At 48.4% G+C, this 26,592-nt stretch overlaps 1 protein-coding gene and 1 non-coding gene across 4 annotated transcripts in view; one reads left to right on the plus strand and one right to left on the minus strand.

The window, feature by feature from the left end:
- GYPC (glycophorin C) overlaps positions 1-20,094 on the plus strand; it is a 40,547-nt gene extending 20,453 nt beyond the window's left edge. For 2 of the 3 annotated variants that reach the window (XM_001135559.8, XM_009443208.5), the window contains exons 2-4: positions 13,669-13,725; positions 17,287-17,370; positions 19,372-20,094. In XM_001135559.8, coding sequence (XP_001135559.1) covers positions 13,669-13,725; positions 17,287-17,370; positions 19,372-19,568 — 338 coding nt within the window. In that variant the 3' untranslated portion in view covers positions 19,569-20,094. The remainder of the gene's footprint in view (positions 1-13,668; positions 13,726-17,286; positions 17,371-19,371) is intronic. The other variant, XM_054678955.2, reaches the window with a different exon arrangement.
- Positions 20,095-26,257: 6,163 nt separating this feature from the next.
- LOC112208557 (U6 spliceosomal RNA) lies at positions 26,258-26,364 on the minus strand. The gene has a single exon (XR_002943017.1). It is a non-coding gene; the product is annotated as a U6 spliceosomal RNA (small nuclear RNA).
- Positions 26,365-26,592: the final 228 nt, after the last annotated feature.

The raw sequence follows: 26,592 nt of genomic DNA on the forward strand, positions 1-26,592 counted from the left end.
TTTATGGCTTCTTTGCCTTTAAAAGATTAATGTTGGGCAAATATAAATCACAAGACCTGGATAGGGGGCTGGGAAGATGGAGCAGGAGCTTGCCAGGGTGATGGATTGAGACGTATTTTAGAGGATTTTCATCACTAGAAAAACACTGGGAAGATGTGGCAGAGGGGTGGTGGGGCAGGGACAGTGAAGAGAGATGGCTTTTTCTCCCTAAGCACAGAGAAAGGACAGGATGGGCACTTGAGCCAGGGCAGGTGGCTTTCTGGCTCTGTTTCAAAGCAAAATGAAATTGAATTGGTAACTTCCTGAAGCTTCTTTCCTGCCCTGATACCCAGAAGACAGGATTGGAGGACAAAGGAGGGTTCACAGCACAGCTGGAAGTGCTCAAGGTACCCAGCTGCTCCAGGAGATAAAGCACTCCCTGCCTGCCCCAGTCACAGGAACTGGCCCCTGAAACCAGGCTGCCACACCCTATCTTCCCATAGAGCAAGTCTAGGCTTCTGTCCCCTGAGGCTGTGTGTGTGTGTCAGTGTGTGTGCATGTTTGTGTGTGCACCTGTCTGTGCATATGTGGAAGAGTGTGAGAGGAATGTGCGTGAGAGTGTGTGTGTGCATGTGTGCCTGTGTGTGCATATGTGGGAGAGTGTGTGTAAGAGTATATGTGAAGTGTGTGAGTGCATGTGAGAGTGTGTGAGTGTGTTAGAGTGTGTGAGTGTGTGTGAGAATGTGTGTGATAGTGTGTAAGAATGTGAGTGTGAGTGTGAGAGAATGAGAGTAGGAGTGTGAGTGTGTTTATTAGTGTGTTAGAGTGTGTAAGTGTGAGAGAATGTGAGAGAGTAGGAGTGTATATGTGTGTGTAGGAGAGTGTGACAGTGTGTGTGAGTCTGTGTGAGCACGTGTGAGTCTGAGTGTGTGTGTACGAGAGTGTGTGAGTCTGTGTGTGTGTGTGTCTGTGTGTGAGTGTGTGTATGTGAGTGTATGTGTGTGAGTGTGTGAGTGTGTATGTTCATCCTTAAATATATGAGGACAATAAGAATAGCTCCCATGTGCCGGGCAACACCCCGAGAGCCACACTCAGTGCTGCTTTGTGTGTGTTGCCTGCCATAATCCTTCGCTAGGGACGAGCACACGAGGGTCCGGGAGGGGTGCTTGGAGTTGGAACCCAGAGCACCAGGACTTACTGTCAAATCTCTCTGGCACCAAAACGCATGCTCCCTATGCCACCTATCAGGATGCACCCTTAAAGCACTTTTAAGATGCTTTTTGGAAAGAGCCATTTGTTGGTGTGCATTTGTCTTCACCACTGCCCCAAACATAGCTGTCCAATATTCAGGTGAAAACGTCCCCCATCGGCTGGGTGCAGCAGCTCACGCCTGTAATCCCAGCACTTTGGGAGGCCAAGGTGGGCGGATCACGAGGTCAGGAGATCAAGACCATCCTGGCTAACACGATGAAACCCCTTCTCTACTAAAAATACAAAAAAATTAGCCGGCCCTGGTGGCACGCACCTGTAATCCCAGGTACTCAGGAGGCTGAGGCAGGAGAATCGCTTGAACCCAGGAGGCGGAGCTTGCAGTGAGCCGAGATGGCACCACTGCACTCCAGCCTGGGCCACAGACCGAGACTCCATCTCAAAAAAGGAAAGGAAAGGAAAGAGGAAAGAAAGAAAAGAAGAAAGAAAAAAATAAATGCCCCCCTTCTTTCCAACAGACTTTCAAATGCGAGTCTGACATAAAAGACAGATCACAGCATCACCAATAGCAATGGCTAAGATGTACAGTGTATACACTTCCCACGACCTTCACAGGCATCCTTTCCTGCGAGCCTGGTCACCACCCTCTGCTGCAGGCTCCCTCCCCATCCCACTGAGCCTGTGTGCCTCTGGCTCATACAGAGCCAGTGTGCCTCTGGCTGGCCTGAGTAGGGAGAATGCAGTGGCCTTTCCTGAACCCTTGAGTTCTCACAGAGCCCTCTCTGGCTAGGGAGGAGGAGAAGCCTTCTAGGGAATGAGGAGAAGCGGCCCCCTGCATCCTGCTCCTGCACTTTTCCTTCCTTCCAGCATCCTTCGCCACTGCATCTCCACCCTTTGTGCCCATAAACTGTGGGTCCTGTTGTCTCTGGGCCACTTTGGCCTCCCCTTCCTCAGCACATCTCCTGGGGAAGCACGGCTATCTGCCTTGGGATGTAGCCACGAACCTCCTCCTTGGAGCCAATCCTCCTGAATGTTTGAACTGAGCTTCCAGGCAGCAGAATGTTCCCTCCTGCTTCCTGCCGCCCCTGCGGTCCTGCCCACTCCCCACATGGGCTCTGCTGCTCCTGCCTGTCAAACCCGGTGGAGGAAGGAGAAAAACACTTTCCACATCCTGTTAACCAACTGATGAGCCTTCTGGAAACCCAATAACAAAGCGTACCTAACTAAATCATCATTATTTACACATGCAGCCCAATCGAGGACATTTAGTCATGTAATTAAGTACCTAATTATGCTGAAAATGCAATTATATGATTTTTTAAATGAATTAAATCTTCCAGAGAAGTGGTAAAGATTAGCACGCAGCATCTGTCTAGGGAGCAGGTACCTCGAAGGGCACCCAAATGTGACTCCAAGCTGCACAGGGGCCAAATGGTCTGAACCCAGATCACATGTGTGAGCACACACGGGCCCACACAGGCTCACACGCAGAGGATGCCAGCTTCACCTCTGTGTCTCCAGGACTCTACAAAGGTCTGGTGCACACCAGGAACTTGATAAATGACAGTCATTAATGTCATTGGAAGCATAGTGTACATCAATGGAGTGACTATTGAGCGACTTAGAGAATCTTAGAAAGGTTATTTATCCAGCATCTGAGAGGCAGGTGTGTAGAGAAAGAAAAAAAAATGAGAGAAGGATCAGCCAGGATATGTTAGAGGATATTTTAAGCAACATCACTCATTCATTCAGATGCTAAAGCAAAAAAACACAGTCAGTGTCTTCTAGGAGCTCAAAAATTAGTGCAGAGTTGGCTGGGCCTGGTGGCTGACACCTGTAATACAAGTGCTTTGGGAGGCCGAGGCGGGTGGATCACCTGAGGTCGGGTGTTTGAGACCAGCCTGACCAACAAGGAGAAACCCCGTCTCTAAAAACACAAAATTTGCCAGGTGTGGTGGTGCATACCTGTAATCTCAACTACTCCGGAGGCTGAGGCAGGAGAATCGCTTCAATCCAGGAGGCGGAGGTTGCAGTGAGCCAAGATCATGCCACTGCCCTCCAGCCTGGGCAACAAGAGTGAAAAATCCATCTAAAAAAAAATTAATGCAGAGACAGAAAAAGCATCTTAATGGTGATATGAACAGGTTGTTCAGCAAACTACAACTTGTGGGCTAAATGCAACCTGTGGCCTGTTTTTGTACAGTCAGGTAAGCTAACAATGATTTTTACCTCTTTACGGTGTTTCCTCACTTCCATCCCATGCAACTCAGGTTCTGAGGCCATAGTATTAATCACTCACTGTACATGCACAACTCCAGTGGGGGGTCCAGAGTGATCATTGCATCCAGGAGCCAAATCTCATATTTCTTTATAAATATTGAAACAAAACTGTGGAGCCAAATTGTTAATGAAAGAAAGATTCATTATATCTTGGAAAAGGAAGCCAATGATGTGAATAAGGATGAAGAGGTTGAAGATGGTCACAGGAATTGTCAGAGGAGGAGATGGAGAAAGATGAGGCCAAGAGGGGAAACTGAGTCTACACACTTCAGTGTAGGGTTTCCCTCCATGAGCCCAAAATCCAAGGGACAACCCGGAGCCTCCCCTCAAATAATCCTGGCAGCGGACTCTCAATGAGCGTAGGAAGTGAGAGGAACCTTTCCAGTGTCTCTAGGAAACCGTTCACACTGGAGACCCCTGAGAGGACAGCTGAGTAACACACCAATAACAAACTCAGGGAGCTCGAGAAGCAAAGTTTGTGGCCAGCGGCCCTGTGATTCCAAATGCCCAGCCTCTGACCTGCTCCCTGAGAGGTCAGAACTTCCCTTCATTTCCACCTGCAGAAGCAAGGGACTGGGGGTGAACCATGGACTGAAGCCACAGTGCACATTTCTCAGTGTGCAATTGCAGCCCAGGGAAAGGGTGAAAGGAGCTGTGGTCACTGAATGCACTGTCTCTTTTCCACAACATGCATGTCTTTCTTGAAAATGAAAATGACTACTTGGAGCATCTCCTAACCAGGTTAGGCAAAGGATGTGTGGACACAAGACTCAGAGGGCCATTCAGAGAGGGTGGTCATGGTCCTACTATCCAACAACAGCCTGACGTCAGCTCACGGGAGACACCGCCAAGCAGGTGCAGGCACCCAGTGGGAACCTGGAGCAAGGCGGGCAGGTCAGGGCGGCGGGAAAGGACCTTAACAGACCTTCTAGTCGGCGACTTTGAAGATTCTTCAAGACAATAGCCAGTTCTGAAGATTCATCCCCATTTCTTCACTGTAAAAGTAACACGTTTTTTGTAGGTGACTTGGAAAATACAGACAGCCATATATTAGAAGTAAACAAAACCACTCCTAACCCGTCTACTTCTTAAAAGCCGGTACTTAACATTTGAAGCGTATTTCTTTTCATTCCTTTGTTTTAAGATTTTTGTGGAATATTTTTCATCATTTCTATTTAGAGGGTCCTGTTTTCTTCACTTAACATCATACCCTAAGCATTTCCTCCTGTTGCTAAGTTCACGTGCACCCCTTCCCTAACTGCATAATACTGGGTCATATGGGGGTATCATAATTTACATAACCAATGCCCAAATATGGAACATTTAGATTGCTCTCTCTCTTTAATTTTTCATTTTAGACTGCATTACCATCTACTTTCCCGAGCACGGACTTTTGTTCCTGTTCCAGATTGTTTCTCTAGGATCAATTCCTAGAAGTGGATTGCTTGATTCTCAGGGTGATACATATGCCAAATAGTATACCAGAGTATTGAAGGTACTTGTTTCTAGGAATCCCACTTTGACATATTGACGATGAGAATAATTAATATTCAAATAGCCTGACCTATGTCAGGCACTGTGTACCACAAACTAGCTTACAACGGGGCTACACTGTTGTGCCACCGGGTTTTACATGTGAAGAAACCATGGTTTGCAGTGAGCCGAGATTGCGCCGTTGCACTCCAGCCTGGGCAACAGAGCAAAAACTTCATCCAAAAAAAAAAAAAGAAAGAAAGAAAAGAAAAGAAAAGAAAGAAAGAAAAGCTACATAGCATTCCTCAAAATGGTCTGGCCATGAGTATCGTCACTGAGGGGCCACTCCCTCACCTGTCTGCGCCGTGCCTGGCAAGTGTGCTGACTTCACAGCAGGGCGGCCAGATGCCTGGCCCTGAGCCTGGCAGATGCATGACCCCAGGAGCATGGTGCGCAGGATTGCACACCCTCACTTTCCTCAGGGAGGTGTCTGGGTGGAGCTGGGACTGGAAATAGGTGTGTCCAGGGTGTTCTGCGCTCCAGCCACCTCTGGTGGAGCTTGGAGCTGGCAAGTCAAGCAGATGCTGATTGGGATACACGGGCCTTCCTGGCTCCTCAGAACATCTGCACACAGCCATTTTCTTTGCCATTTTGGTACCCCAAACACCTATTTTTGGAGAAGCATTTCCCTGCTGCCTCACTGGAGCTCAGCTATCCTTAAATCAATCAGCAGTGGTCTGGTAGGTGGATCAGCTGGGAACACGTGCTTAATTTCCCAACAACAAGGCCAAGGAGACTGCAGTCTCAGGAGCTATGGAGCAGAAGGGTGTGTGCATGGACCAGACCCTGGCACAAAGGCCCCAAATCCCCGAACCCAGCACCAGGCATGGGGGTAGACAGGGGACACGCAGAAGGAATAGATTCTCCGAGTCCTCCACTGTGCCCGGTCCTCATCTCTGTCAGCGTGGGGTTCTTGAAAGCCTGGTTGCCGCTCACTCTCAGATGGCATCTCCCGCTTCTCCCCTCAGCTTCAGTTCCCTCTTAAGGACTCTGTTCTCCTTCCACTTCCGCTGTGAAGATCCCTCAGTGTGATGAAGATGCAGGGGCAAGTCAGAGGTTACACAGTGGGGGCTGCCCTGCTAGTGTGCTGAAGCCATGCCAACTGTTCAGGGCAGCTTTCTGCTTCCAGGAAGAACACATTGACCTGGCTCCTTTCAGCAGTCTGGGCGTTGTCTTAAGCCTGAGCTTCTTCAGTTGCCTGCTGACCCCAGACACCCCCTCCAGTCCCTACCCATCTCCAGCAGCCAGATGCTGACCAAGCCCTAGGAGCTTCCCAGACATAAAAGCCACTAGAATCGCCTCCTCCCCACTCTTCCTGCCTCTTTCAAATTTGATTTCCCTAGAAATCTTCCGGCAGGGTGTGTCTTCTGGGGGTCAGGCTGGGGGAATTGTGGTTCTGCTTTCCTTCAGTCTATGCCATGAGTAAAGAAGGATATTTGTGAACAGGTGAGATGGCTCATGCCTGTAATCCCAACACTTCGGGAGGCCAAGGCGGGCGGATCATGTGAAGTCAGGAGTTCGAAACCAGCCTGGCCAACATGGCGAAAAACCCATCTCTACTGAAAATACAAAAATTAGCCAGACATGGTGGCAAGTGCCTGTAATCCCAGCTACTCGGGAGGCTGAGGCAGGGAGAATCACTTGAACCTGGGGGGCAGAGGTTGCAGTGAGTCTAGATCGCGCCATTGCACTCCAGCCTGGGCAACAGAGCGAGACTCTGTCTCAAAAAAAAAAGGATATTTGCTGCTTTCCTGATAAACTACAAATGCTGCACCATCCACAGCTGACAAAGTCTTCTCCCCAGTGGTGGACAAGGGCAACTCCACCTTGCTCAGCCAGCTTTTATCCCCAGATTCTTCCTCCTTCAGAGTGCCTTGCTGATTTCTGCTGTTGTCAGCATCCCGGACTTTGGAGACGATGGTTCCACTTTTTCATACTCTCGCCTCACAAGGGAGAAAAAGCACTCTTTCCTTTTACTTAGATGTCGTAGCTCAACTGAGGCAGATTGGTTATGGTGTTGAAGTAAGGTTCTGTTTAGATTTTTTTTCTAAGGCTCAGGGCGAGTAACAGGGAAATCTATACAGAGGAAACCCTGGAACCAGACATTTCAAGTTCTAAGTCACGGCAGCCTCACTTTCTTTCCAGTTCCCCTCCTGGGAGTACATCCCAAAAGCAAGTGACTAGGTATGAAAAGTTATCCAGCAAGACTCCAAGATGTACATAAGGAAGAGATGTCCTTTCCTGACTCTGCCTTCTGAGTGTTGAGCCTCTGCTTCATCCCAATTTACTGACATAGGAATGACTGTCTTCTCCAGGGCAGAGAGGCCACATCTCCTCCCCACCCACCTTTGCAGGCCTCTACACTTCCATCAAGATGGTGCAGTGCAGCCTGCGTGGGTCCAATTCTGTCATCGATGTGGTGTTTTGATACCGTAGCAGCAGATAAGACCGGATAAGGGTTAGGAGGAGGAAAGCACTGCTGATCATCTTATAGAGTGTCAAAGCAGTACAGCTAAATTGCACAGCACCTTGGCAGCCCTGGGGATTGTTGGGAGACTGTTGTAAGGTCACCCATACAGACCTTCAGGGCAATCCTTTTGACCTTGAGACTTTCAGACACGTTCTGAACAGGCTGGTCAAGTTCACATCAACCTCACCTGTGTATTCCATCTGCAAGACCAGACGAATGCACATGTGCTTTCTGCACAGATAGGAAGAGTGGCCATGCCTGAGAATGACGGCAGATTGAAGCCCTCATAGTATACATCCAGCAGGTCCCTGGAGCCCATGGTGATCAGGCATCCAGGGAAGCTCTCCACCCAACCCAGAGGCTTACTGACCACTCTATCATCATGGCCTTCCCTTCATGTATCCCTCCCACCACCATGCCCACTACCACACTGGCATTGCCAACCCACTATCTCAGAAGGACAGACTTGGGGCCACCTCTTCAGGAAGCCTTTCCTGAGGACACTGGAGATCTATGGATTCCAACAGAGAGCAACCTTTTCCCAACTTACCCACATGCATTTGTCCTTGTCGGTTACACAGCGTGCTCCTGATGGCAGGGACTTGGCCTTAACGGTGGAGCATATGGCTGGAGCGTAGAAGGTGCTACAAAAGGTTTGCTGAAGGAAAGAATGAACCAGCACAATTATGAGCATCCCCATTGCCATAGAATCCTAGAGTCCTGGGGCTCAGTCTCACAGTTGTGTCTCCACAAGTCTCCCTAGCACCTCGTCAATGCTCATTTTGATGCTTCATCACATAGAGACTGTGGGCAGTCTGACTTTTGCACCTCCCCAGCCAAGTCATATGCTTCCGGGGGACGCGCACCATATTCTCCTCTCCCCTGTAACTCTGTGGCTGAATAAATGTTAACTGCTTAGCCAACACTGGCTGGCTTCTAGGAGAAATGGATGTGTGGGTAATAAGCTATTCATTTATTTCTTGGGGGCACTTTATTCTGAGACCCTACAGCCTGTACACTGCGTCTTTTCCGGAAGCAATGATAGCCAGCCATCAAGGGCAAGTAAATGCATTTGACCTTTCCTACCAAAAAGAAAAGTTAGTTAATGTACTTCAACTCTCATCTGATTTCTGCTTCACTTGTGCAAGGATGCTCAGGAATCTAGAGCAGGAAGAAAAACCACAGTGCTAGCTGAGAAGCACTTTCCATGTCCCCAAAGGTTACTGTTCCTTCCCCCATTGCTGTCTGGCTCTTGAACCCCAAATCAGACTTGCACAAAGCCTTTCTGCTTCAGAGTGCTTGTTAAATTGACTTTTCTTTCTTTCTTTTTTTTTTTTTTTTTGAGAGGGATTCTCACTCTGTCGCCCAGGTTGGAGTGCAATGATGCAATCTCAGCTCACTACAACCTCCACCTCCCAGGTTCAAGTGATTCTCCTGCCTTAGCCTCCTGAGTAGCTGGGATTACAGGCACCCGCCAGCATGCCCAACTAATTTTTGTATTTTTAGTAGAGATGGAATTTCACCATGTTGGTCAGGCTGGTCTTGAACTCCTGACCTCAGGTGTTCCACCCACCTCAGCCTCCCAAAGTTGGGATTACAGGCATGAGCCACTGCACCCGGCCTGGTAAATTGACTTTTCTAACCAGGCTTGTAGGTTCCTCGCAATTGAACACTCCAGGTAACTGCCACAGCACCTGGCCAACTGTCAAGCAGTCAACGTTGCTGTTGCTGCTGCATCACTGTCATCAACAAGGTTTGTCATTGCAGGAAGTCTCCAAGGACCCCCATGAAACACCTGCATTTCCTGTCATGATTTTGAGGCTGAAATCATCTTCCTCCTCCCAGAACACCTAGGTGTTCTAGTCTGAAGCCATCCTCATTCTCAACTCCCCTCCTTCGAGCCCTCACCCTGTGCCTGAATTCTTCCTTCTTTGCTGGGACAGATGGACAGGAGGAAGACAGGAAGTGGGGAACCCCTTCAACAACTCCTATGGCAGAGGGGAGCCATAGGAGATGGGCCGGGAAATGTAAAGACCAGCCCATGCAGGAAAAAAAGAGAACTTTTTAGCAGAGTGTCATCTGAAAATGCAAAAGAAGAGAGGCTCTTGGTGGCAACAGAGGAGTGTGACTTCCATCCTCAGGGCTAGCACCTGACCCCTGCTCTCCGTCCACATCTGAAAAATACCACTGGCCCTGAGAATCCATTGCAACTGAGGTTCTGCACCCCAACAGCTGCACTCAAGCTGCCAACTGAAGCAGAGAGCACTGCCCGCACTGCAGGGTTGTGCCTGTGTGCCCCGCTGCCTCCAGGGGTGGCTGCCTTCTGCCAGAGAATGGACAGCTGACATCCTGAGGACATAGAGAGTTAGTAGGAATGACTGTAGCCAATGGCAAATCCCATGGATGAAAAGCCACTCCCAACTCCACAAAGATGAGCATAGTGAAGGCTGCAGTTTAGTTGGTTCGTGGTTCCCCAGAAGGCTTTCAAACATTCAGCAGTTGTCATTCAGTGCCAGGCACCCAGTCTAATGCTGAGTATAGAGTTGTGAGCAAGACAAGCCTGAACGTGTGGAGCTTCCTGTCTGGTGGGGTGTTGCAGGGGGCCGGGGGGACCTTGCAACCTGGAGGAGGGCTGGGAAGAAAAAAAGTAGGATGCTTGGGTCTTTCCAAAAAATAGGTCCTCTCATGTCTGTCCAATTGTTGTGCTGGGTAATTGTCTATTTCTGATACCAGACCCAAGCTTGGCTGTAATCAACGCCTTATTCTGCCATGAACCCACCCCCAAGGCTGCCTGCAGATCACCCCCATCCTAGTTGCTGAGCTCAGCATGATCCTAATCTCAACCTCAGAAGTATCCCTCAGCTCCAGCAAGGGGCAGGCTTTCATTCCAGGCCCGTTAAGCTGGATGCAGACCAACCACCTACTTTCTGGGCAGGATCTGAGCTCACTCAGCCAGTCTTCTCCGAAGACCTGATATCACTGCTGCTAGCTGAATGGGTACAGGGTAAGGGAGTGCACCAAGGGGGGCTCTCACCCTTCCATCTCCAGAGGCTTCCGGAGCCTTGGAGCCGTGGATGGCAAGCAGACACTGGGGAGAAAGCTGAGAAGTGGGGAGAGCTGCCTTAGATGCTGAGCTCTCTGCCTGGAATGCTTATAGGCTTTGTGCAGCAAACTCCTATTTGCCCTTAAAGGACCAATCCTGATGTCACCGCTTCTGGAAGCCCTCTTTACACCAGCACTTCCCAGCCTACAGCATGAATCAGAATCTACTATAGTAATTACTGGGTCCCAGTCCTAGTGTTTTTCTTCAGTAGGTCTGGGCTGGGGCCTGAGAATTTCTATTTCTAACAGGCTCCCAGAGGATGCTGTGTACCCAGAGACTATGCTTTGAGAATTGCTGTCTCACAGCATCCGCACCTTCCCAGACAGCCTTGAGCTTCCTCTCTATGCTGATTCTGATCTATTAATATAGGGCAGCTCTGGTTGGGCTGAAATGTCACTCCCCTGGAGTCTGTCACATTGTGAAACATATGTAAATTCAGCTCCACACACTTGGTGGGGTGGGGGGCATGGAGAGAGTAGTTCCAGCTGAGGGACCTTTCCTGCCCACCACGCTCCTCAGGGGGCATGAGCTTGGAGGGAGCCCACATTGGGAGGCCCAGCAGGCAATCCCAATGGTCTCCCAATGAGGCCCCGAAGCTCTCAGGTCCTACCTCCCCTCCCAGCCTGGCTGCCCTGCTGGAAGTGTGTATAGTCTCCCAGTATACAGATTTGGGTACAAGGTCCCTAACCAGAAGCCAAGAAATGCACCCCAAGTTGTTCAAGCCAAATATCTCATCTGGAAACCAGCTTACCAAGGCTCTACACTTCGCAGTGCCCTGTAGGGCTAAACACACTGACTCAAGGCTGCCAGGGCTTCAAATGATTGACTTCTGACTCTCAAGGTACAAGCCGGGGAAAATAACACTTTTCTGGGACGCAGCTGCCAAATCTGGAAAATGGGGCTAATAATAACTCCTATCAAATGGAAATGTTGCAAGGTCTGAGTTAAAATACATTAAATGTGGAGAGCAGCACCTGGCATTTAGTATGAAATTATTACCTGTTTTAAAGGAAGGGAAAATAACAGTCTCTTCTAACCCTGATTGTGTTGGACAAACTATCATAAGAAATGCTGGTCTTCACCTGGAAAATTTCAAAGGGCAGTTCTGGGTATTTGAGCTTCTATAACCATCCATGCCTACTTAAGCAAGGTGTTATTCTTTCTTTCTGAACTTTGAGGTGCATAGTGGTTAGAAAAGTCTAGAACTCCACCACTAAATCCATTCATTTATATATGCATGCATTTACTCATGCATTCAGTGAATATTTATTGAGTACCTACTATGTGCTAGATACTAAACTGGAGGCTGCACTTATTCACTGTATAATAAAGTCTAGCACCCACTTGAACTTGCTATGGCTCCTGCTTCAGGTCTTGCTACTGAGAAGCACCATGAATGCTGGATCCTATACCCTGCCTGGTTCCTGGCTCCCAAGGTCCTGACTCCTGACCCAGTGTTCACTGGGTCCCTTGGCTGCCTCAGTGCCTTGTGTTATCTTCTTCCCCACCTCCAAGCTCCTTGGTGGCCCCAGACACCTCTAGCTTGGCCCACCTGCATCCTGCTGTGGACTCCTAGCTGGGAGTCTGTTTTCCCCTCACCCACTATGACTCCTGACTCCAGCAGGCAGTTACTTATAAGAAAGAGGCATCTGGCAGCTGCACTGGGGAGAATGACCTCATAGCACTATAATTAAAGTGATTATCTGAGTGGAAATGACTATTATGAAGCATCCTTCTCTGTTTTATTATGCAGAGCCATTGTATTGGGAACATGGGATTTCCTATGTTAACACTGATATTTCTGTGATCCAATAAATCCTTCTTCACAATCATCTCCCAGAGGAGAGAAGGCATTCTGTGCAGCAGCTCTAGGAAACATCCTGGTCCCCAATGTCCTAGACATCCCACCCTCTTTGGCCAGGCCATTAAGCTGTGAAAAAACACACTCAGTAACTTGGAGAGTGTCATAGAGTGGTCCTTCCCACAGCAGAGTCAATGTAAAGACCTATGGGAGGGCTTCAGGAATGACTCCTCAGACAGGAGCCCTGGGAAGGGCTTCTCCAAGAGAGAAAGTGCACTCCAGAGGCAAGAGCACTGGCCAAGTCCTGACCTGATATCGGATGAGCTGTGTGATCACGGGCACATCACGTCTCTGAGCCTTGGTGTTCTTCCTGTGAGACGGGCCAATAACACCAGGCACCTCATAGGATGGATGTGAAGACTGCATGATAGAGTAGATAGAAGGCAGTTAAAGCAACACCTGGTGCTATGGTTTGGATGTGGTTTGACCCTGCAAAAGCTCATGTTGAAATTTGATTCCCAAGGTGGCAGTGATGGGAGGTGGGACCTAGTGGGAGATATTTGAGTCACAGGGGCAGATCCCTCCTGCATACATTAATACCCCCTTGAGGGAGGGAGGGAGTTCTAGCTGTCATGAGACTGGATTAGTCACTGGAGAGCAGGTTGTTATAAAAGCAAATTCAGCTTTCTAAACTCTCTTGCTTTCTACATCACCTTGTGGTCTCTTTGCGAATGTCTGCTCCCCTTCTGCTTTTTGCCATGAGTGGGAGCAGTATGAGGCCCTCACCAGATGCAGCTGCCCAATTTGGACTTCCCAGCCACTAGAACTGTGAGCCAAATAAACCCTTCTTCTTTATAAATTACCCAAGTATTCACCTATAGCAACACAAAATGGACTGAGACACCTGATGTGAGCATCAGACACTCCACAAACATTCTTTCTTAAACACAACAAGAGTCCCTGCCTTCATACACAGCACAGATATCTGTTGAGCATCTACCACGTGCAGGCACCACTCTCAGTGGAGGCATACTGCAGAGAACTTAAATGGGCCTGGAGTGACCTGGTGGTTCAGGTTCAAACAGTTCCATCCCAGTCAGTGACCAAGCAGAACCTGGTTCCTGGTCTGTGCACCCCTGCTAGGAGTTGGTGGGTGCACCACACTGTCTCTGTCCACTTGGACCCATTCTCAGAGCTGCTTACACCTGAGCAAAGGATGCAGCTTGGGCCAAGGTGCTGCTAGGCATGGAGAGTTTTCCTCTCTGACCTCAGATTCTTGTCCTCTGTTCACAGAGCCTGATCCAGGGATGGCCTCTGCCTCCACCACAATGCATACTACCACCATTGCAGGTGAGTTCTCATCACAGAGCCCCACCATAATGGAAACTGCCATGACTTCAGATGAGCTCTCATCACAGAGCCCTTTAAGCAGCCAGGGTTGGGGGACTTGGTGAAAACATCCAGGGGAGAACTGACCTAAGGACTTGAACAGGGGTGGCTGTGGCCATTTTTTCTCTCCCTTAGAGGTGGTTTTGAATGTGGAATGGAGGAGTCTAGCCCTGGGTAAATATATATATACACACATACATCGTACATATCTATGTATGTATTTATTGGCCTTTCTCAGGGCTGTTGACTCACAGGAACTCAGGAGCTGGAGAGGCAGCAGTTTTGGCGGGGGAGGTTGAGGGTGGAGGTGAGATGAGGGTAGACTGATCAGGCTACTTAGACTTCTCCACCGTCTCCCTCATCTCACATTATTTTCTGCCCTGGGTCCATGACCCTCAACACTCTGTCCTCAAGGAAACTTGAGCCTGCCTTTGCCTTGCTTTGAACCCTGGGCAAGGGGCTCGCCATGGGTCATGGCTGTGACTGCAAACTGTGTTTGAAGAACAACCAAGTTTGGGAGGTGCTGTATGCTCTGCGACCTTCTTTGAGATCCACACTTCTCAGCAGCTTATTAATAACTCAGGAAACATCTACAATTTGAAAAGAAAGAAAAAGCATCAGCAGCAAGCAATCAAAGACACCTGTTGGACTCTGTGTAACCTGGCATTCTCCAACTCATTGCACCACTGAGCGTTTTTTCTTCTTAGATGGTATTATTAACATTATGCAGATACAAGTGTTCCCCTGAAGGCAGTAGGAAGTTTAAGAAATTGTTCTATAAAGGTGGGACTTGGGAGCAATTTCAGACTTTCCATATTCTTCAGCAGTCCCTCCCCAAGGCCTCCAAATAAACCTGCATTCTAAGAAAAGACAGAGGCTTGTTCTGCAGCTTCAAAGTAAATGCCCAAACTCAAAACACCCCCACCCCATGAGACTGCTGCCCCCTCACTTTCAAGTTCCTGAGTGATGTGACCCCTTCTCAGCAGCCTTACACTGTACTTCCCCACCCCTCTGGAGTCCCAGCAGAAGTGAGGGGTGACAGCCCCTCGCACAGCCACCAACTTAGCATCCTCTGCGTTACCCTCTCCCTCTTCAGTCCTTTGTGTGGCCAAGTTAACTGCTCCTCCTGCAGATTTCCGCAGTCCTCAATCCCCAGGAGGGAATGGGAGCAGGGTAGGGTGAGGAGCAGCCATCGGGCCATTGAAAAACACAAACCACACAACCTGCCCCAAGCACAGTTAATAACCTCATCTTTTTACCCCCTGTATAGTGTATATACAGCAACCAGCTCTGCCCTGTTTTCTGGGACTTTCCTGGTTTTAGAATGAATAATCTCCAAGCAACGTTCTTGCAACTGTTGCAAGGACCATATTAAAATGCATTAAATGTTGAGACCTGCACCTGGCATCTAGTAAGCGATTGTTAGTTGTTTTAAAGGAAGAGGAAATAACAGTCTCTTCTAACCCTGATTGTGTTGGACAAACTGTCATAAGAAATGTTGTCTTCACCTGGAAAATTTCGGAGGGCAGTTCTGGGTATTTGAGCTTCTATAACCATCCATGCCTACTTAAGCAAGGTGTTATTCTTTCTTTCTGAACTTTGAGGTGCTTGGTGATTGGAAAAGTCTAGAACCCCACCACTAAATCCATTCATTTATATATGCATGCATTTACTCATGCATTCAGTGAATATTTATTGAGTACCTACTATGTGCTAGATACTAAACTGGAGGCTGCACTTGTTCACACTGTATAATAAAGTCTAGCACCCACTTGAACTTGCTATGGCTCCTGCTTCAGGTCTTACTACTGAGAAGCACCATGAATGCTGGATCCTATACCCTGCCTGGTTCCTGGCTCCCAAGGTCCTGACTCCTGACCCAGTGTTCACTGGGTCCCTTGGCGGCCTCAATGCCTTGTGTTATCTTCTTCCCCACCTCCAAGCTCCTTGGTGGCCCCAGACACCCCTAGCTTGGCCCATCTGCGTCCTGCTGTGGACCCCTAGCTGGGAGTCTGTTTTCCCCTCACCCACTATGACTCCTGACTCCAGCAGGCAGTTACTTATAAGAAAGAGGCATCTGGCAGCTGCACTGGGGAGAATGACCTCATAGCACTATAATTAAAGTGATTATCTGAGTGGAAATGACTATTATGAAGCATCCTTCTCTGTTTTATTATGCAGAGCCATTGTAATGGGAACATGGGATTTCCTATGTTAACACTGATATTTCTGTGATCCAATAAATCCTTCTTCACAATCATCTCCCAGAGGAGAGAAGGCATTCTGTGCAGCAGCTCTAGGAAACATCCTGGTCCCCAATGTCCTAGACATCCTACCCTCTTTGGCCAGGCCATTAAGCTGTGAAAAAACACACTCAGTAACTTGGAGAGTGTCATAGAGTGGTCCTTCCCACAGCAGATTCAATGTAAAGACCTATGGGAGGGCTTCAGGAATGACTCCTCAGACAGGAGCCCTGGGAAGGGCTTCTCCAAGAGAGAAAGTGCACTCCAGAGGCAAGAGCACTGGCCAAGTCCTGACCTGATATCGGATGAGCTGTGTGATCACGGGCACATCACGTCTCTGAGCCCTGGTGTTCTTCCTGTGAGACGGGCCAATAACACCAGGCACCTCATAGGATGGATGTGAAGACTGCATGATAGAGTAGATAGAAGGCAGTTAAAGCAACACCTGGTGCTATGGTTTGGATGTGGTTTGACCCTGCAAAAGCTCATGTTGAAATTTGATTCCCAAGGTGGCAGTGATGGGAGGTGGGACCTAGTGGGAGATATTTGAGTCACAGGGGCAGATCCCTCCTGCATATATTAATACCCCCTTGAGGGAGGGAGGGAGTTCTAGCTGTCGTGAGACTGGATTAGTCACTGGAGAGCAGGTTGTTATAAAAGCAAATTCAGCTTTCTAAACTCTCTTGCTTTCTACATCACCTTGTGGTCTCTTTGCGAATGTCTGCTCCCCTTCTGCTTTTTGCCATGAGTGGGAGCAGTATGAGGCCCTCACCAGATGCAGCTGCCCAATTTGGACTTCCCAGCCACTAGAACTGTGAGCTAAATAAACCTCTCTTCTTTATAAATTACACAGGTATTCAGCTATAGGAACACAAATTGGACTGAGATAGCTGGTGTGAGCATCAGACACTCCACAAACATTCTTTCTTAAACACAACAAGAGTACCTGCCTTCATACATACCACAGACATCTGTTGATCATCTTCCAGGTGTAGGCAGCACCCTCAGTGGAGGCATATGGCAGAGAACTCAAATGGGCCTGGAGCGACCTGGTGGTTCAGGTTCAAACAGTTCCATCCCAGTCAGTGGCCAAGCAGAACCTGGTTCCTGGTCTGTGCACCCCTGCTAGGAGTTGGTGGGTGCACCACACTGTCTCTGTCCACTTGGACCCATTCTCAGAGCTGCTTACACCTGAGCAAAGGATGCAGCTTGGGCCAAGGTGCTGCTAGGCATGGAAAGTCTTCCTCTCTGACCTCAGATTCTTGTCCTCTGTTCACAGAGCCTGATCCAGGGATGGCTGGAGGGGTGGATGGCTGGATGGAGGCCTCCACCCCTACCATAATTGACATTGTCATCATTGCAGGTGAGCTCTCATCACAGAGCCCTTTAAGCAGCCAGGGTGGGGGGCCTTGGTGAAAACATCCAGGGGAGAACTGACCTAAGGACTTGGGCAGTGGTGGCTGTAGCAATTTTTTCTCTCCCTCAGAGGTGGTTTTGAATGTGGAATGGAGGAGTCTAGCCCTGGGTAAATATATATATATACACACATACATCGTACATATCTATGTATGTATTTATTGGCCTTTCTCAGGGCTGTTGACTCACAGGAACTCAGGGGCTGGAGAGGCAGCAGCTTTGGTGAAGGAGGTTGAGGGTGGAGGTGGGATGAGGGCAGACTGACCAGGCTACTTAGACTTCTCCACCATCTCCCTCATCTCACATTATTGTCTTCCCTGGGTCCATGACCCCCAACCCTCCATCCTCAAGGAAACTTGAGCCTGCCTTTGCCTTGCTTTGAACCCTGGGCAAGGGGCTCGCCATGGGTCATGGCTGTGACTGCAAACTGTGTTTGAAGAACAACCAAGTTTGGGAGGTGCTGTGTGCTCTGCGACCTTCTTTGAGATCCACACTTCTCAGCAGCTTATTAATAACTCAGGAAACATCTACAATTTGAAAAGAAAGAAAAAGCATCAGCAGCAAGCAATCAAAGACACCTGTTGGACTCTGTGTAATCTGGCATTCTCCAACTCATTGCACCACTGAGCGTTTTTTCTTCTTAGATGGTATTATTAACATTTTGCAGATACAAGTGTACCCCTGAAGGTAGTAGGAAGTTTAGGAAATTGTTCTGTAAAGGTGGGACTTGGGAGCAGTTTCAGACTTTCCATATTCTTCAGCAGTCCCTCCCCAAGGCCTCCAAATAAGCCTGCATTCTAAGAAAAGACAGAGGCTTGTTCTGCAGCTTCAAAGTAAATGCCCAAACTCAAAACACCCCCACCCCATGAGACTGCTGCCCCCTCACTTTCAAGGTCCTGATTGATCTGACCCCTCCTGAGCAGCTTCACACTGTACTTCCCCACCCCTCTGGAGTCCTAGCAGAAGTGAGGGGTGACTACCCCTCGCACAGCCACCACCTTGGCATCCTCTGCGTTACCCTCTCCCACTTCAGTCCTTTGTGTGGCCAAGTCCTGCTCCTCCAGCAGATTCGCCCAGTCCTCAGTCCCCCGGAGGGAATGGGAGCAGGGTAGGGTGAGGAGCAGCCATCGGGCCATTGAAAAACACAAACCACACAACCTGCCCCAAGCACAGTTAATAGCCTCATCTTTTTTCCCCCTCTATAGTGTACATAGAGCAACCAGCTCTGCCCTGTTTTCTGGGACTTTCCTAGTTTTAGAATGGAAAATCTCCAAACAACGTTCAGTCCTGGGGTATGATTCTAACCTGTCTGCAGAGTGGTTAGAGTGGTTAGTAGCAGAACTGTGAGGAAGAAAATGAAAAGGGAGGGAAGGAAGGAGAGGAGAGAAGGGGAAAGGTGGATTATTTTAGGAAGGCACAGGTTACAGTGCCACCACACAACAGGTTGGTGAAGCATGGGGAAGGAATGAACTGGCCTGTTTGGTGTTGGTACAGTTGTCTCCAGTGTACACGGTTCAACTTATGAGTTCTTGAGTTTGGAATGGCGTGAATGCAAAAGAATTCAGTAGAAACGGTACTTTGAATTTTGAACTTTGACCATTTCCCAGGCTGGCAATATATAGTATGATACACTATATTATAAAATAGTCTCTGGGTCAGATGATTTTGCACAACTTTAGGTTAATGTAAGTGTTCTGAGCCTGCTTAAGGTAGGCTAGGCCAAGCTTTGATGCTCAGTAGGTTTGGAGTATTAAATGCATTTTTCATTTACAGTATTTTTAACTTATTATGGGCTTACAGGAACCTGGCTCCCATCATAAATCAAGGAGCATCTGTTTCGGTTGTGGCATTGTATCTGTCCTCACACAACCCCTGTGGGTCTTGACCCCCATCCCAGGCCCCAGAGCTCCTGCCTCAGACTGACCCTTGCACCTCTTCCCACCTGCAGGCGTGATTGCTGCTGTGGCCATTGTCCTAATCTCCCTCCTCTTCGTCATGCTGCGCTACATGTACCGGCACAAGGGCACGTACCACACCAATGAGGCCAAGGGCACGGAGTTTGCTGAGAGTGCAGATGCAGCCCTGCAGGGCGACCCTGCCCTCCAAGATGCTGGTGATAGCAGCAGAAAGGAGTACTTTATTTGAGGGACAACAGATTTCACTTCCCTGAATGCCTCCCCCATCTCCATCAGGAAAAATACACCCCATCGCCCAGCACCCCTGCTGATACCACCAGACAGAGAGAGAGAGCACTTGATTCTTCCCAAGATAGGCACCTGGAAACACTAGGTGCCTGCCCAGGGAGGAACGAAGGAGGACTCGCGCTACAAGAGGCCACTCCCAGGGACCCAGGGAGGCGATGGCCACCCCAGAGGCCACCTTTTGCTCCACGGAGGTGGGAGAAAATCTGGGCACATGGGGCCCCCTGGGCAGTGCAGGACAACATCAGCTCACTGGCAGGAAAGTCCTTGTTGAGAGTGAGGGGGTGCCGGGGTACCCGGGGGCTGGGGAAGCAAGGAAATAAGTCATCTGTATGCTGACTGGGGATAATGGCATCAAATGTCAGTCCTTGACATTTGGGGGGAACAGCAGGTGCCAGAGCTAAAAGGTACCTTTGTCTCCCATTGATCCAGCTCAGAACGATTGGAAATAAATTTGAAATGTAACCGAGCATTCAGAGTCCGACAGTATTACTGTAGTTATCTGGGGAAAGATAAACGCCACCCAGGGCTTGCTTTTCACCTGTGCAATATTATATTCTCTGACGGGGCCAGGACAGTTCATTTCTGGCTCCTGTGGGGGCCAGTTCCCAGAGAGCACAGCCAGTACAGGCGGCTCCCAAGCCTGCCAAGGGAGGAAGGACAAGTGACCAGCTTTCCTTTCCCTACAGGGGCACCAGCTGCATGAAACAAAAGGAAGGGTGAAATGTCCCTCTAGAAATAGCCTTTCCCAGTGGCCAGGGCACTAGCTGAAGTGTTGATTTTCCAAGGTGCAGTATTAGAACAAACGGACCTGATCCAAAAATATGAGTGAGTCTTGTCCTTCCAATCACAGTGACCGTGGCACCCAGGGGTGGAAGCAGAGGCTGCAGAGCTCCGCTCGATGGCTTTGGGTCCCAGCTCCCCTTTCCTGGTCCCAGGACCTTGAACAACTTGTTTGACCCCTCTGGCCTCTGTGTTCTCCTCCCTCATGTACAAATGATGCTGATAATGACACCTCTGTTGTGCCTGACTCCCAGCGTTGAGGGTCAAGTGCTCAGACCTCCCTGTCTTCCAGTGTCAGCAACTGTGTGCAACGGTAAACAAACATTCTTCATTGCACTACTTCTGCACACTTCCTGAGGAGTAGCTGTCACTCAAAATCACAGAGTAACAGGAAGAGAAGATGAACTCGTTAACCATCCCCTTCCAGGCGAGTTTTTCCAAGATTCTCAACAGCTCAGCTGTCACTCCAAGGACCAGCAGCTATGAGGTTAAAGACTGCACGCCAGGTGCTGGGGTCACCTAGGTACTCCCTGGGGCTCAGGCTTCTTGAGGCTGCACCATCTCCACTTGGGAGTTGGCAGAAAGGTCCCAAAGATCTCCCTGGGAGGATTATGGGGAATGTGAGCTCAGTGGGGGGTCCACCTGTCAGAGGAGCTGGCAATCCTGGGGCCGTGGTGGGGGAGATGAGCTGGGAGCTCACAGAAGCAGTGATGGCAGAAGCCTGGTCCAAAAGTGAGACCTTTTCCTGGTGACCCGAGCTCGCAGGCCTTCATCTATGAAATAAAGGGCTTGGCTGTATCTGCATGGCCCACACTGATCTTCAGAACACCAGTGTGGCAAAAATGGCGATAAATAGTCCCAATGAATATGCACAAGTCAGTTTAGAAAATGATGTATCATGTAAAGTGAAAGCAGTGCAGGCTCCTCAGCGTCTTCACTGGCCCAGTGTGGATGCTGACACTGGTGGGAGGGGAGCTGTGCACATAGCCTTTCCCAAGCATGTTGAACCAGAGACCCCATTTGCTCACAGGATACCTGCTAGGAACTCGTGGACCAAGTGGTCCTCGGAGCACATTTTGGAAACACTCAGGTAAATGGTTTCTAACATCCCTTCCTGTGGCAATGCCATTTCAGGTTTTTGAGCACCCACATCTTGGGAGCACAGATCACTGTCCAGTGAGCACAGAGGAGGCACCAGAACCTACACATAGACACTCATTGGGGTGAAAAGGCTCCAGAAGAGGATGAGCCCAGGGCTCTCCAGGCCTCCTAGAGAGCAGGTGCCTATGTGGGGGAAGGATGATGGTAACTCATTCCTTTCTCCCTCATTGGGCCCAGGAGCTGTCTATACTAAGCTTGACTTCCTGGCCACCCACCTCCCCTTCCTCACCTCCCTTTATCCTCACTCTTTTGCCTGCCTAGTGTCCTGGAAAACAATTGAAACACAGTCTGCTCCCAGTCTACTGGGTCCCCAGACCCAGCCAGAATCAGGCTCAGCAGCAGTAGTGATGACATGGAAGCTGCAGAGCTGGTTTGTCCCAGGTGGCCTAGCTCAGATGCCACGAGGAGGGAACTGTTGCAGGCTAACTGCAGAGGCCAGATGGCCACACCAGAGAGCAGGGCAACTTAAAGAGATAATGCACACACACACACAGTGCACACTGGTGGACACTTGTGGGCAATTAATAATCCTCTCTTAGATTAGGGACCAGGTTTTTAAATCTGATACTTCCTCCAGCAATGCACTAAGTCATTCTGCAGTACGCCTGCAACCAGTATTAGTTGGGGTAAATAATGCACAAATTTGCACACACCAAAGAGTCAAAAAGACTGTTAAGAAGGAAGAAAGAGGAGAGGAAAGGAAGAGAGGGGATGGGGCAGAGAAGGGCTGGAAGAAGAGGGAAAGGGACAGAGCTCTGTCTGTAGAAAATCCCAGCTTCTTTGCACATAAGCCTCCTTTAATCCTCGAAATAATCCTGGCAAGTGGATATCCTTATCCTCCCTTTAGATCTGTAGAAATTGAGGCGCAGAAAGGTCAATGAGCTTTACTGGAGGTCTCACAGTTTCTAATGGCAGAGGAGCCATTTATCTCAGGCCTGTCTGGCCTCCCTTCAGGAGGTTGAGATGAGTCAGCAGGAGCTGCCCAGGGAGCAGAGCAGGTGGCATCAAGACTCATGGATGCTGGCATGACTGACCAGTGCTGGGATCAGAGAATCCCCAGCCAGGTCTCTGCCACCCAGTGGCCCTGGACAGTGATGGCCCAGGCACCTCTGCCAGCATCGCCATCCCTAGTCAGAGCTGGCCTGGTTGAGAGGTCTCTCCTCCTGGTGGGGAGAGATAATGCAGTGGAGTCTATCTGCTCTTGGTGGGATGATTAGCTTATAGAGATAGCAAGTGCTGCCAGCCCGGTCACACCTCATCCACACTTCCAGCACCCAGGACGCTTGCACCCAGGCCAGTCTTATGAAAAGGAAAGTGATCATCTAGATTACATCATGCCAAAGCATCTCTACCAACACTTCTTAGATGATTTGTGCTTCTTCAAAGTGCTCATTCCCAAACTAAGAGTATTTAGTGATTAAATTTCAGATTCAGAGACAGATAGATAATATATATGTGTGTGTGTCTGAGCATATAGCTGTAATCCACAAACATTTATTAGGTGCCATGTAAGTGTTGAAATTACATAGCTGAATATAGCAGCCTCTGCCTTCAGGGGTCCCTAGCTTAGGGGAGAAGATAAACATGTAAATGTATATAAGCCCTAAAGTATTATGGATGCTGAGAGAGTAGTGATACAGATCAATTTAAAACACTAAGGAGAGAGACAGCAGTTCTATCTTGGGAGTGAGATGGACTTAGGAAATGCTTTAGAGAGGAAGGGAGGCTTGGGCCAGTTGCACAGTATATAAGGGCTTGACCACAGAGCGGCTTCAGTCCCAAGCTAAGAAATTAGGACTTTGTTGCATAGGTAATAAAGAGTCACTGAAGGAACAAGTCAGTCTCTATCATATGGATAAGATAATGATCAAGTTAAACAAGACAAAAGATGAAAATGCACCATGGAAATTCACAAAGGGGCTTCAAAAGATCTAGCAAGGCTCAGACCCTGCCTGTGGAGCTGGAGGCCTCCCCACCCTGGGGCTCACCCACTCCTCCAGCTGCTCCATTGTTTAGTCTGAATTTCACATGACTCGGCCCATCCTGCCTGGAGAGAGATGGATCTCATCTATTCACCAGAAGAAGCGGCAGGAGGTCAAGGCTTTGAGCCAATTGTTATGTAAATATTAGAGAGAATTTTTCTCTTCTTTTTTTAATGGAAGGAACTCCCCTTCATGATTTTATCTTTTTGTCCTCCCTGGAGAGAATCTGCTCAATTGTTTTTCATTCCTTACCTAAATATTTTTATCATCATAGCAACGGGAATGATTTAGGGGCCAACAGTACTTTAGCTGGCCCACTGTCACAAGTAGAACTACAGGCATTTTAATGTTTGCAATTTAGCATGTCAGCATGATGCTATGAAAAGAGAGTGGCTCTGGAATTGGACAGACTTGGACAAAAATCTCATCTCAGGCACTAACTAGCTCTGCGTGACCTAGGAAGAGTTACTTAACTTCTCCGTGCTCCACGGTTCTTACCAGTAACATGGTGACAAAATATTTGCATTTTCATGTTTTGAATAGTAAGTTAAAGGAAGATAGAAACTTGCCAAGAATTGTGAAGGGTCTGAGGTTTTGCCCTGCTTTTAAGTGAGCAATTCGGCCTGTACCAGTTTCATAGATGCTGACAGAAGACATGAGATACCTGGGTCAGAGACAAAGGCACTTACAGCCCAGCAAGCAGCATGACATCAGCATATTTGAATGGCATCTCTTCATCTCCAAGTTACACGTGGGTGATGTGGGTGATCTCAGAGGATGTTTATCCATATGGTGGGTGGAGTTCCAGAAGAGAAATCTTGAACCAAGAAAATCAGAATCTCATAATGGGCAGTAAAATGCCTGCCTTTTGCACTGGAGGGAGCTACTACTGAGTCTTCCAAGTCTGTTTAATACACAAACATCCTGGAAAAGGTAGTCAAGAACACAGTGCAGTTCCTGCCTCACTCAACAGATGTGAAAAATGCAAGAGACCCATGGAGAATTGTCTTCCAAAAAGGTAGGCACTGCCTAACATTGTGCCTGGTACCTGTGAGTACTCAATAAATACATGTTGAATGAACAATGCAATGAACTAAATAACAGGGCTCATAGGTCTTTAAAGTGTCCCAGCTTTCTCTCCAGAAAATCAAAAACATCTTCTGTTTCTCAAACCACATGCAAGAGTTTAAAGCAGAAAACTTTTCTCCATCCTCTGGCCAGTGTATGAGAGATTTCACTGCAGGCTTGGTCTTTTTTATTGGTTTGCTATGACAGGAACACATAGAGGCATACAGCTGTGAGAATGTTTTGGTTCATGGGTGGATCCATAAATCCAGAGCCCTGGCAATAAGGTTGGGTGGAGTTCGCCAGCCTCTATTCTAAGATCATCCTGTAATCAAGAGGTCTCTTGCCAACATTATAGACCTCCAAAGCTGATGTTAAGATATGCAGATCTCCTAGTTTTTTTAGAACCAAATACATTACATTAGCCACCTTTTATTTTTCAAGTAGCTGAAATTATTATCATTTTTTTTCTCTCAAAAAGTACTTAGAAACAAGTTCTATATTCAGCTTTCTCAAGATAAAGCTTCCTCTGGGCTTACTGAGATTCCCCAAGTCAGAGTGAGGCCACTCCTTTCTCCAGGGAAGGACCTTTTTTGTTTTGTTTTGTTTTGTTTTGTTTGAGACAGAGTTTTGCTCTCGTTGCCCAAGCTGGAGTGTAATGATGCAATCTCGGCTCACTGCAACCTCCACCTCCCAGGTTCAAGCAATTCTCCTGCCTCAGCTTCCCAAGTAGCTGGGATTACAGGCGTCCACCACCATGCCCAGCTAATTTTTTGTACTTTTAGTAGAGAAGGGGTTTCACCATGTTGGCCAGGCTGGCCTTGAACTCCTGACCTCAGGTAATTCGCCCACCTCAGCCTCCCAAAGTGTTGGGATTACAGGCGTGAGCCACTGCGCTCGGCCCAGGAAGGACCATTTTGTTCATAGCTGCAGTGCACGGACATTGTCTTCTTAAGGTAACAAATGGAGGTGTTAGGGTGAAAGGATGGTAGGCATCCAGACCTCAGCTCCCAGGCAGAGATAACACCCTTAATTCCTTCAATCGGAACACAAATGTTCTCTGCATTTACACTACAGGTGATGCAATGCCAGAGATTTGGAGCTGAGCAAGGCCTTACTGGCTCCCTGGAGGACACTGGCTGCAATAAGAGATGTGTTAAAATAGTCCAAGCTGCGACGGTTCCATCACAGAGGACCAAATGGCCTGAGGGGAAGTCAGGGAAGGATTGTTGGAGGGAGAATTCTGAGATGGGTTTTGAAGGAGCTGTCTAGGTGAGGGGATGACAAATGCAGAGAAATCAAGGTGATATTGGAACCTGCAAGTGTGCAATTCTTCCTGCAGCTTCAGGCATGTATGGAAGTAACCGAGGATGACTCCAGACACAGAGACTGCAAAGAATCAGCTAATGAGGGGGCTGGCCACTATGCTGTAATTGAAGGTGGTAAGAGCCCTTTACAGGAGGAAAGTGGGTGCAGATATGGTCAGATTTGCAAATTATGTTGCATCCAATGTTGAGAGGAATTAGAGGTTGTACTCTGGGGAGGAAGACAGCCTAGAAATTACTGAGGCCTGAACAGGGAAAAGCACCTTATGAGAGATCTTTCAGGATGAGACAAAATCCTCTTAATTTTTTTTTTAAATAAAAATATGGAACGCTTCATGAATGTGCATGTTATCCGTGCACAGGGGCCGTGCTAATCTTCTCTGTATCATTCCAATTTTAGTATATGTGCTGCGTAAGTGAGCACCAAAATCCTCTTTTAACACAATTGTGAATCAATATGACCCTGAATTGGTTATGAAGCACCATGTGTACAGAACACAATAGCCCCTGGAGCAAAAGACCAAACTAGACCTGTTGAGTTTGTGGATGAAGACCGTTCATCTGCCTTTGTACTAAAATCTCTATGGAATAAACCAAGTTTTTAAGTATCACATAGACACATCTGCAGCTCCTCTGCAACAAAAGATACCTA

Source organism: Pan troglodytes, chromosome 13, assembly GCF_028858775.2.
Source record: "Pan troglodytes isolate AG18354 chromosome 13, NHGRI_mPanTro3-v2.0_pri, whole genome shotgun sequence".
Classification (NCBI taxonomy): domain Eukaryota; kingdom Metazoa; phylum Chordata; class Mammalia; order Primates; family Hominidae; genus Pan; species Pan troglodytes.